At 49.0% G+C, this 11602-nt stretch overlaps 3 protein-coding genes across 3 annotated transcripts; all 3 read left to right on the top strand.

Moving 5' to 3' along the window:
• Window positions 1-1638: 1638 nt before the first annotated feature.
• Window positions 1639-3055, top strand: PFICI_00607 (uncharacterized protein; the record flags this gene model as incomplete). The annotated part of the gene is made up of 4 exons (XM_007829188.1): window positions 1639-1820; window positions 1897-2084; window positions 2140-2696; window positions 2771-3055. 4 exons carry the CDS (start codon window positions 1639-1641, stop codon window positions 3053-3055), a joined length of 1212 nt encoding a protein of 403 aa, XP_007827379.1.
• Window positions 3056-5813: 2758 nt separating this feature from the next.
• On the top strand, window positions 5814-6242 carry PFICI_00608 (uncharacterized protein; the record flags this gene model as incomplete). The annotated part of the gene is made up of 1 exon (XM_007829189.1): window positions 5814-6242. The coding sequence occupies one exon, from the start codon at window positions 5814-5816 to the stop codon at window positions 6240-6242; it is 429 nt and encodes a 142-aa protein (XP_007827380.1).
• A 1201-nt stretch (window positions 6243-7443) lies between these two features.
• On the top strand, window positions 7444-8931 carry PFICI_00609 (uncharacterized protein; the record flags this gene model as incomplete). Its single annotated transcript, XM_007829190.1, has 3 exons — window positions 7444-7540; window positions 7564-8885; window positions 8911-8931. The coding sequence occupies 3 exons, from the start codon at window positions 7444-7446 to the stop codon at window positions 8929-8931; spliced, it is 1440 nt and encodes a 479-aa protein (XP_007827381.1).
• Window positions 8932-11602: the final 2671 nt, after the last annotated feature.

The raw sequence follows: 11602 nt of genomic DNA on the forward strand, positions 1-11602 counted from the left end.
CTCCAACTTGACCTGTTTCGTCCCTTGGTTCTTTTCAGCTCTTACGCACACCTGAGCGATGCAGCAGGTGATAAACTGTAGGACCTTGGCAAGCTCTAAACCTACTTGTTCAGATCAGACCTCTGACCACCAGCTCTAGGCCTCGTGGGAATAGTGACGTTTTGGGCGACCAATTTTGGAGACAAACCATGGTCTAGACATATCCTGCATGATCGGATCAAGTACAATGAATCGCCCCTGCCAAGATATTGGAGCATGATATCCAGTCTGTCGGATCAAGCCCCGGAAGTCATGTGGACATTTCTATCTGTGGTCAGCATGCTCTTAATATTACAAGCGCAAGGGATGGGACCCAATTGTGTGGTTCGGCGACCATATTACTGAGACAACGGGTCAGTATAGAGATTGCATCGCGCCAACCCTCACAATCCCAAATAATCCCTTTATCCATCTGTCGCTGTGGCAAAAATTTGTACTTGTTGTACTCCGATGGGTGTCATTTTCCTAAGTACCCCATTAGAGTTGTTGTTGGTTCTATACTTGTCCAACCATGCCCCCAAGAAGTATAAAAAGTACTAAATCATTTTGTTATAATCATACAAATGAGAACCTTCATGCGCCACGCCATCTTACCAACAATTTCCTGGAACTCCTTGTTTTTCCTTATATAAAGAAGAAACTATCTGCCCAATTTCAACTGCTACTTGAGCATACTTGCCTTTTCGACTATTAACAGTCAAAAAAGATTGAGAATAGTCCACCGTCCTTCAAAGCTATCTGCAAATTATTTACCCATCTTCTTGTTCTCTACATCGGCCTTACTGATCAGGTGGAGACATCTTTCATTCTTCCCTTCGGTATACCTATCATTCCACTTTCTGCCTTGAGACAGTGATTAGAAGAGGTACGTGTTCAATAGTGACGAATGTCGACCCGGTCCGTGTTCGGTCAACAATGATTGGTGCTAAAGTCATGGTCAGCAAGGCTTTTCCGTCACGAACTTTCATCTGGCAGCTCTATCATATGACTGCCCGACCCTTACGCAAAGCATAGCTTTTCCACTGGAGGTACGTGCCGAAAACCCTCTGGTCATCGATTTTCCCGTCGAATCAAGTATCAGGTGGCTGTCCATATAGCCTTATTCTAATAAAGTTCATCGTAGAAAAAGTTTTCTTCATCTTGAGGACGTGTTTGTGAAATACAGCCAACCTAGTAGAGTTGCCAGGAAAGAAAATGTTACAGTTGTCGGCACTTGGCCGCCAATCCTCCCAGAGGAAGGGCCAGGTCATGTCTTCATTGTCTACTCTCAGCCAGTTACAGGTCTCTGAGTTGAAGCCATCTGTATCAATGCCCAGTTTCATAGGCGTTGGTCAGCGCCTTGCGAATAGAGGAATCTCTTCTTCATCTGCCAAACATGCTCATGAAGTGGCCATGCCAATATTCAAGTTGGACGAACCTATCACGCCATTCATGGGTAAAATTAAATCGGAACCACAGCCTGAGCCAAAGCTAGATGAGTTTTGGAGGAAGATTCCAATGTGGAAAGATGTATCGGCTGAACAATTCATGTCGTACTCATGGAGTGCAAGTTTCACGCATGCCTAACACGCTCGAGAGCAATTACTGACTTGCGTCCAGATGAGAAATGACATCAAGTTTCACAGCAAATCAAACCCTCATGAGTTCAGGAAACTGATCGGTGGGCTGGTTCCTGATTTAGTCCCAGTCGACAAGGCCACTGGTCGAATGCAGAGCCGAGATGAGTTCATTGACGACATTTTTGCTGGACTTGCTTGTTCCACCATGTCAGTGCGCATGATGTAAGTCTTAGAAAATACGTCTGTTGAGAGTTCGGGTCGCTATGATTCAGAAACTAATGTAGAATTTCAATCACAGGCCTTACATCTTCAGTAGGATCAATTGGGACGATCCTAGAAATGATCCCATATTCCGGCAATTCATGCCTCTTGGTTCCATGATGCTTCCAGATCATCCCAAAGCCAACCTCGACTCTCTGCACGAGAAAGTTGACTCCAAAGTAGATGGCTTGGTGCACCGGTATCCCGACAAGGCTCTTTTCCTTGGTAAGTTTGCCCTCAATAGGCTTTTGTATAGCTCCAGCTAATTCAAACCTTTCAGCTACATCAATTTGTCCCACCTATTGTGCATTTTGCACGAGATCGTATGATGTCGGCGCTGACACGACTACTCTCGAGAAGGAGGGTCGTTTCAAGCAGGGCAGGGCTCGATGGAAGGCTTGTTTGGATCATATTGCAAAGACACCTGAAATCCAGGACATTGTCATTTCGGGCGGAGACTCGTTCTTCATTGGGCCAGAGCATCTTGTTGAAATTGGGTTAAAACTGATTAGCATGCCCAACATCAAGAAATTCCGCTTCGCCTCAAAAGGGCTCGCAGTGAGCCCTAACCGGTTCCTCGATCCCAAGGATAATTGGACCAATGCCCTCATATACGTCAGTCAGCAGGCGGAGAAGGCTGGCAAGAGGATGGCTCTCCACACTCACTTCAATCATCCAAACGAAATCTCGTGGATCACTGAGAAGGCCAGCCGTAGGTTGCGGGACGCGGGAGTCACAGTTCGTAACCAAACGGTGCTGCTGAGGGGAGTCAATGACGATGTCAAGACCATGGGCACACTGATCCGCACTTTGGCAGATACATTAAGAATCCAGCCGGTATGTCAAGTTTCGGTTACCTCGAGGAGACAATTGTCATGTCTTGATCTTGAATACTAACATGGACCTTGCAGTATTACGTTTACCAATGCGACATGGTGAAAAGGGCCGAACACTTTCGCACGCCACTGCAAACGATACTTGATATGGAGAAACAGCTCATGGGATCTATTGCCGGTTTTGACCTGCCAAAGTTCATCGTCGACCTACCTGGAGGCGGGGGCAAGCAGCCGGCAAATAGTAAGATATCATATGACCGAACGACGGGCATTTCAACATTCGACGCCCCGGCCGTCAAAGGCGGCAACAAGATTTACAAGTACTATGATCCTGTGGACTCGCTCATTGGAAGCGGATGATCTGTGCCAGGTGGGCAGCATGCTTCTACCTGCACGACTCGGCGCTGGCTGAGAGGGGGGTCTGCTATCGGGTGGAGTGCTACGAGATGACGATAGGATCTTTTGAGTATGTGCATAGTATAGTGTGCACCTATTACACATAACGGACTGGATGGAGCCGTGTCATCAAGTGGCTTCATGGCTCTTGGAGTACGAGACAAAGTTGTTTGAGCATTTTTGCTCAGTGTGTTAAACTTGTTAATGTATTCAAACCGGGTGAAGGAAGCCAAAGTTGATGTTGTCGTGCCGGAACACATTTCCTCTTGTTCATATGCTCTAATACTAGTTATTTCCCCTTGAACCACCTCGTACGATTATCAGAATCCTAGTCGATGCAAATGTGCACCATTTATCATCCATACTTCCTTTACCATTTGATACTCTCATCTCGCAATCGGGAACGACTATCCGTGCAGTCAGTAGAGCATGCAATGGTATCAAGTCGCATGGCGCTTTGCTGAACAATGAGCAGGCGAGAAATTGAACGCAGGGGGGAAGAGATGGTTTATGGTATTTGAAGCTGGCGACAGACTACACTAATAAATATGATATGCTGGGCCGGCAGGGGCTGGCAGTATTATTACACAGTATCCATCCTCTCTGCCTTGCAACTTGTCCCACCAAAGACATCCACATCTTGCGACGAGGATGACAAAAAGGACGCGACTCCGCCGGGATTCTCGTAACCCGAAAGTACCAACGTAGGCCACAGATCACCACGTGAGCATCGGTCGACATTGACTGTGCTCACACACACACACATGCATTGGTTCATTCTTCTAGGAAAAGAGAGAAGAGAATAAAAAAAGGTATTTTCAAAACGGAATGGTCTAACATTTTAGTTGAGAGCTATCCCAAGAATACCGACCCGACAGCCCGGGAATGGCAAGCCGCCAGTCGCAACGGAAGTGGACCACGGAGGACCCTCGTGGCCAGCGATGGACGGGCGGGAAGCATAAGATTAGATGGCCAGTAAAGGGACCACGGGATTTGCAGTCAGGGATTGATCAATTTTTCCCTCTCCACTGGCGTCTATGATACCGTGTACGTACTTCTTTGTACGTAGGCTTTTCCAAGAGCCCAAGGCATTCGTCGGCGTGAAATAGTCTCGGCACATATCTGAATCCAGCAATGGGCTTATGTGTCAATATGGGTGGCGCTTGTATGAGATGGACATGCCTAGATTTTTGAAGAATTAACATTGTCATATAGAGTATTGCACATGCGAGCCGCAGCATCAAAAAGAATACTACACAAAGAGAAGAAGGAAAATAAAATGTAAATGTGATGACGCCAACGTGCGATCGATGGGCAGATTCGTCATGGTTTCCATCTTTGATACCGTGTACCTACGAATTGTACTTCGGTAGTTGACAGCTTCAGTTTTGTGGCCCTGTGAATTTTAAAAAAAAGGCTGATGTGTCGGTCAGATCGGCACTTTATGCATGTGAGGCTTTTGCTGGGCGGGGAAAGGGAACGATCATCACGACAAAAGCCAAGAAACAAGCTACTTAAGTATCGAAAGCTGAGCAGCAACAAAAAGAAGAAGAATAAACCATCGGCCAGCAAGAGTCGTGGTTGGCAAAAAGAGACAGAATGAGATTATCATCGCCTCTTGGCCAAATTGGCGTGGATGAGTGTCGATCGCTACCGAACGGGGATCTACTCATCTGCTGCTGCCCCTGGGCGTTGCAGCCGAAAGGGGCAACGGACGGACGAAAGAGGAACCCCACAGCTGGGGCAATCTTGGCGCCTACCAAGTGATGTGTGTACATATACACTAGTACATGACCCCCTAGCAGGTGAGAACACCCCCACCAGGCAGCCAGTAAGACTCCACATACTTCGCCGGGTCCTCGGGGCGCTCAGCGCTGTGTGAACGAGCCAACAGCCGCCGTTGACACATGTGCTAGCGTGCCTGTTCCTTGCAGGATCCTTGGAAGACGATTGGTCCCATCGCCCAACGTGTCCCTGAACATGGGATGTCCTCAAGGGCCAAGGCCGGGGGTTGAAGAGCTCTCCTTTGCTCCTCCTCCTTCAAAGGTCCACGTCGCCGCCAGGCACCCAGGCTTCTGGGCTTCAGCTAGGCTACTGTACTACTGGGAAGAATCACGCACGCAGCAGCCAGTGGCCCAACGCATGGCCCTGCTCTGGTCCGCCGACTGGCGGCAGGGTTCCCAAATCTTTGTGACCCTCGTCCTTCTAGAAAACCCATGCTCGCCATTGTCAGCCATCTCCACGAGAGCGGTGGCAGGCTCGGAATCCCTGTCCACCACTGGCCATTCGTTACTCAAGAGCTTGATGTGATGAGCGATGGCCGGCGCTTCGACTGGAACTTCTACTGGATCCCCCCCCCAGTGGTAGTTGTTCGCTCGATAAGAGATGAATTGTGCATCATATCGTCCCTTCCGGTCTTCTATGACATCTTCGCAGTCCCGCCTTCCGTTCGTACATCTTTGCGACCTTTTTTTTTTTCTCCCCCTCTTCCCTTCGTCGATCAAGAAAAGAAAGCAAAAAACCCAAAGGCGATCTCGGCCCAGTGCCGTCTTCTACATTGTTCGTAGCTTGACACGGATACATACCATGCTTCTCTGTTGACCGCCAGTCGGTACCTCGAAATTTGTGTGCCAGAATTCGAATTCAGCCATTGTGATTCTTCAATCACCCAAGTGCTTGGGTACATTCCGGACGAGGACAATTCCAGACGCCCATTTCAAAAATGGCACCAGCGCGCGCTCGATCTCGAGTCGCCAGCGAGGGTTCGGTAAGGTGGCCGAATCCCACTCATCTCAGTAGCAGCAAGCTGGCAGCCGAATATCATAACACCCTTCGCGAACAAAGTCGACTACCCGGTGTAGACCAGCGGTCCTTGGCCACAGATGTTTCGCGCGACACGGAAGCGGCTTCAAAGTTATCTATCGGCACCAGCACTACTACTGCTACTGCTCCTACGACGCGCCGTTGGATCCCCGCCAGACCAAAAACGAGCGACTGCAACGCCAAATCGTCAAGGAAATACTCGGGCAAGAGAGACAACAACAGCAGCAGCAGCAGCAACATCCTTGGCCCACCTCTGCAGCAACTGTCGCGAGAGGAAATCGAAGAGTTCGAGACACTACCACTAGCCGTACGCCGCAAGGTTAGTTGACCATTTCCAAATCTCCTAGTGTCTTTCATTCTCTTGTTTCTTTTTATCCCCCTTCTTGTAGGTTGCCCCGTCTTGGGCAAATCTGCGGCCACATGCACACCCCAAATCCCTGCACCCACGAGAGACCCAGATTGGCGCCAGCATATATGTCAAGTATGCAGTAGAAAGTGTCTATCGCTGTCTTTCCTGTGCTGCGTGTGTGTCTTCTCTGCACGTCATTGATTGGACAACCTTACTTTCTGCCACCATTCAATGTTGCTTGCTGTTTCGGTACCCTGGCTAGGAATTCGGCTACCTCGATACTTGGGCATATATCATGGTCAAAGACGTAGAGCAATGTTCTTTGTCTCATCATCAGCTCCACTTATACGGGAGCTATCAACTCATTGGCGCAGTCTAATTCCCGTGGCATGCCAAGCTACCGCATCATACGCAGTGGCCCTCCTTCTTCTGCGCTATGCAATTTTTACTTTTCGTTGTTTGTTTTCCCTTTTGGTTGTCTCTCCTTGGACCTGCGTCAACGCGAGGTGTGATTGATGCTTGATCTGCTGCTCCTTGGCTGGCTTGGATGGCTGGTTCACAGTATGGATACGGAGATGTCATCTCATTGAGCCCAACCTCCGCTCCTTTGGCACATGGAGCAGCATGAATTGGGTCGCATCAGGTCAGATCAGCAACGAGTCCTCGGCCACTGCCAGCCGAATCCCTACGCAGCTCCGGGGTTGCATGCGCTCTCCCCCATGCTCGACCTGCATAGCTATAGTTCTGTCACCAATGTGCAGTCCTGCACTGTTACGGCACCGCGCTGCGTGTCTACGGGAGTTGATGCCTCTTGAACCTAGTCCACCGCCGATGGCTTAACGCTATGGGCTCCCAATATTGCATGCGGTCCCACGCCGGCGCCTCAAGCCTCCCCATGTCTCACACGCCCATGGCGTTCGGTCTTTTCTGAAGAAAAAAATAGAAAAAATTTGACCAAGCATCTTGTTCTTTCTTTTTGGATTTTTTTTTTTCATCATCACTTGATCCTCTCTTTTCTCCTCGCTCATGTCTTTGTACATGTTTTGTTTTTCCTGTTTCACATGGGTCATTGTATCCGTGCCCTTCTCTCATGTGGCTTTGGCTAACATATTCCTTCCTCGTTTTTAGTACTTCTCCTCGTTGGAGCGTTTGAGGTTTGCCCAGTCATCTGGCGCCCTCAATGATAGTAGTAGCTCAGATCTCGACGGATTTAGACCATCGCCCAGAAGCTTCACTTTCAGTGACTTCGACACGTCTCAGAGAAACACTCACTCGAGGTCAGAGACTCTTGTCTCTACAGGTCCAATCAGTCGGTCGCAGAGCTCAACTTCTGTTTATAAAACGCCGACCTCCCACACAGACCTTCCGCTTGCGGGTCATCACCGCCATCTAAGCAGAGCAGAACAGCTAGCCTTGGCGAGGTGTCTGAGGGAAAGTGTTATCCTGGATGCCGCAGACGAGGCCATTTATAAAATCGGTCGTCGTTCGGATCGACGCCCACCGCAACCACCCAGTAATTACGTGCCAACTTTGAATTCATCCAAGCCCAGCACGAGAATCGAATCGGGCAGGATGGCGGACCATACCAGCGCCCCTAAACAAGGACTTCAACGCGGCGACAGCTTCTATGACAGTTTCCGATGGTTAGAGGGTGACGACGACTTGGATTTAAGTTTGCAATTGGACGACTACCACGCCAACCTGAAGGAGAGCTTACCACGTCGTTCGACGGAGCATCGCCCCTCCTTCCGCCGTCACCTTTCAATAAACAAGATTCCGTTTGGTCGGTCTTCAATCTCAACCAGTCGCCCAGGGACTAATAGCGGAACGCACACGCCAGCATCGCCATCAACAAGTTCACCGACCTCTCAGCCTCCCTTTCCCGTTCGTCGCAGATCCCGAACACTGTCCCTCATAAACCCGCGACCTGTATTTGAGGAATCAATTCCAACTTTTGATCCAGACGCAGCGCACTACCAAGATCCAGAGGCCCGAGCAAAACTGCGCGTTTACCTTGCTTCGCCCCAAAAATTCGATGAAGCTGTTGAGTTTGGGTTTCCATCAAAGAATGCAATTGCAAACCTACCAGACCATGAGCGGCACGGATCACGGGGCCATTCCCGGGGATTGCGCTCACAAGACTCATCAAGACACAAGACCTTCTTCTCAGATGATCAATCATCCATCTACAGTGAAGAGTCTTTACCAGACCCTGAATCGCCCAGGACACCTAATAGTCCAGACAAGGCTGATATACAAGAGGAGAACCCGACGGATGCGAAGGAGCCTCCATTCCGCCCACCGATGGATGGCTATGCACAGATCCCGGCGTCGTCGAGGGAAATGACGTTGCGTATGACTCTGACGAGACCGGATCTGCGAGCTGGCGAGGAGGAAATTTACGGCTGGCAGAAGAGATCTGCCCAGCAAATGGCGAGAACGGCCCCTCGTCTTGAGGATGCACCCCCAAAGAAAGCCTCGGCCGTCAACACGGGCAAATCCAAGGAGAGCCTCGAGGCTTTCTTTGCTAGCCTAGATGAGGAAGAAGAGGCGGCAGCGGCGTCAGCGGCAGCAGCTACTGCATCTGCGGATACTGGCGTGGTCAAACGATTTTGGAACAAGGTGCGGCGCAGCTAAAGAAAAAAAGAAAAAAGATGCTGCCCCGTAGCAGGACATGGGAAGACAAAAGAGGAGAACAAGCAAGGCGAATCTTTTGATTTATACAGATTGCAAGCTCACGCTCATGCATCAAGACACGGCCGCCATCTATACACTACGACGAGCATCTCCATCATGACGATTTTCTTTTACTGTATCATACATCGCTCGCCCGAGGCGCCATCAGCTTATACTCATTGTAGCGGAGATATCATTTGACTTTATTGGAATTTGTGTACCTTTGACGTCATTGCAAAGAGGAGATTGTTTCGTTTCAGGGGTGAGGGATAATGAGAGGCAACAAGTTCGGTTGGTTGCAAACCTCTAAAAAAAGATGACCTCGGCTCCTGAGAAATTGATAGGACGGGTCACATCAATGAGAATCCCTTCCAATTTTGCCCATGGCATGCACTGGCAGACCTGAACTTCTTGTCTGACTAGGTGCTCTCCCGTATCATGTCATGCTGTCAGTGCAAACCAGTTGTTTCATGGCCCAGTAACCCAGCTTCGCTAGACCGGGTGGTGGGTGTCATGGCATTGGATGCCCATATACACGTCCCAGCAAGCACGAACGTTAGCTTGAGGCATCAGCTGGAGAGAGAGAGAGGCGTTGACTTGGCCGAAACTTGACAAGCAGCGGCACGACTCAGCTGCGGTCCAATGCAAGATCAGCAAAGTAACTATGCATACCAGTCGGCCAGCCAATGAAGGGGAAGCCGAATAAGAACCAACACGAGAGAGATGTGTCCGTAGTCGTACTGCAGTCGATAAGATTTACCTTGGTAGGCCTCTACTATAGCCTCGCTCACCCTTACGCTATGACGCGAGCCCGCCAGCCAAGCCAGCGGATCCCCACCCACGATCACATAATACACATACACCAATCGTACTTAGACAGTATTAGTATTTATCTAGTGCTCGGGTATTGTTACAGAAATCTACCTAGTGATGTGCCATGTGTCCCATCCACTGCCTTTTTCTTCTCTTTTTCTTTTTTCCCTCTTTTGGTTCTGTGCCACTCCTCCCTCGTGTGCTGCCATCCATTCACCCCCCCCCCCACACCCGGAAGCGCACAGAACCAAAAGAGAAAGAAAGAAAAAGTAATGTTGGCGTGCTGTTCAGAGAACTAAGCTTAACTAACCACGATCAGACCTCTGTGCGTTGCTGTGCGTGTTCCTGTGCCTCGATCCTTTTTGGCTTGATAATTATTTTCCCCTTCCCGTTCCCGGCAGATGGACTGGCTCGGATGCCTTGAGATGCGTCCACGGGTGTTGGGTTCGTCACTCTCCTTATCTTGTCCATTCAATACGGCAACATTGTGTGTAGGTACGTTGGATTGGGAGACGCTTTAGCGTATTTGCATTGCTGCATGTGCAACCGAGTTTAGTCCTTTTTCTTTCTTTTTTTTAAGGGATTATACTAACCCCTGGCGGCCCCCAACTGCTTCGGCTACCACCAACAACCTGTCCCAGGGTGAGACGACTCAAGCTACAAAAAGCCTTTTGCCTGCATACATGAAGTTCGGAGACCATGGGATGGCAGCGTTCCGAGAAGCGGTAATTTTTTTTTTTTTTTTTTTGAGACTTTCCTCTCTTTCTTTCTCCACCGTTCCGCCGTTTCTGCAGTTTGAGCCCGCATTAGTCGCCGGAGAATGGGACAAAGTGGGTTGCATAACATGTTGGTGAACACACTGGTTCGGCGCCATTTTCTTTCTTACTCTCCTGCATCAACTGGGGAGGATTCTCTGTCGTGGTGCTCCCTCGTACTATATGTACAGAATACAATACACACAACATTCAGCTTGTGTTGCCTTCCCTTGGATTTAATTATTATTGTTATGATGCTTATTGTTGAAATGCTTTAGTTTGCAGACTTTGGGCTTGTCCAATCATGGCTCTCATGTCTATTCTTGTTCACTTGCCAGAGGTATAGATTGGCACTAGAGTTGAACATTTTATACCGAATACCCACCCATCTGACTATAATGTCATACCAAGGTCGCGGTACAGAATGATGAATCGCCCATTCCACGTCATGTCTACGAATTAGACCTGTCACATTTTCTTCTTTTTTTTTTTCAAACCCCCCTTCGTACTCCCTGCACCCAGCATAGTACCTACTACTGTACCCCTCTTCTTTCTCTCTTGACCCATGAGCCCGCATCCAGGGGCGTTAGTTGCGCAGTGAGTGAGTGCGTGGTAAGCTCTGCATGTTTCAGGAGACGCGGGCAAGAGTGGGCATTAAAGAGGAGGCTTAGTGTAAAAAAAAAAAATTGCTCTCTCTCTCTCTGTAATCACTTTCTCCAAAACCCACCCCAGATACCTCTGCCGCCATCATCCCCCCAAGCATTTTAGTTTGCATATGCAAATAGGAAACTTTGTACCATGACACTCACAATACTAAGAGTAGGTATGCTCGAGGTTGGATTATGTCTAAACTACCATTTTCTACATAATATCACTTGTGCAACCCCCCCACGGTTACATGGGCAACTGTTTGCCTGCCAATATCCACCTGCATTACCTATTTACTATGTACTGCAACTCGTAGAATTGATCTATTTATCCTGCACTACAACCCCGATTGCATGGCGGCAACAACCAATATCCAATCGTGGTCTTCTGTTTATCTTTTCTCTCGCATATTCGACGCGTTCCTATAGGTTCACACAAAAGGAAGGG

The sequence above is a fragment of the Pestalotiopsis fici genome, assembly GCF_000516985.1.
Source record: "Pestalotiopsis fici W106-1 unplaced genomic scaffold PFICI_Scf_1, whole genome shotgun sequence".
Lineage (NCBI taxonomy): Eukaryota > Fungi > Ascomycota > Sordariomycetes > Amphisphaeriales > Sporocadaceae > Pestalotiopsis > Pestalotiopsis fici.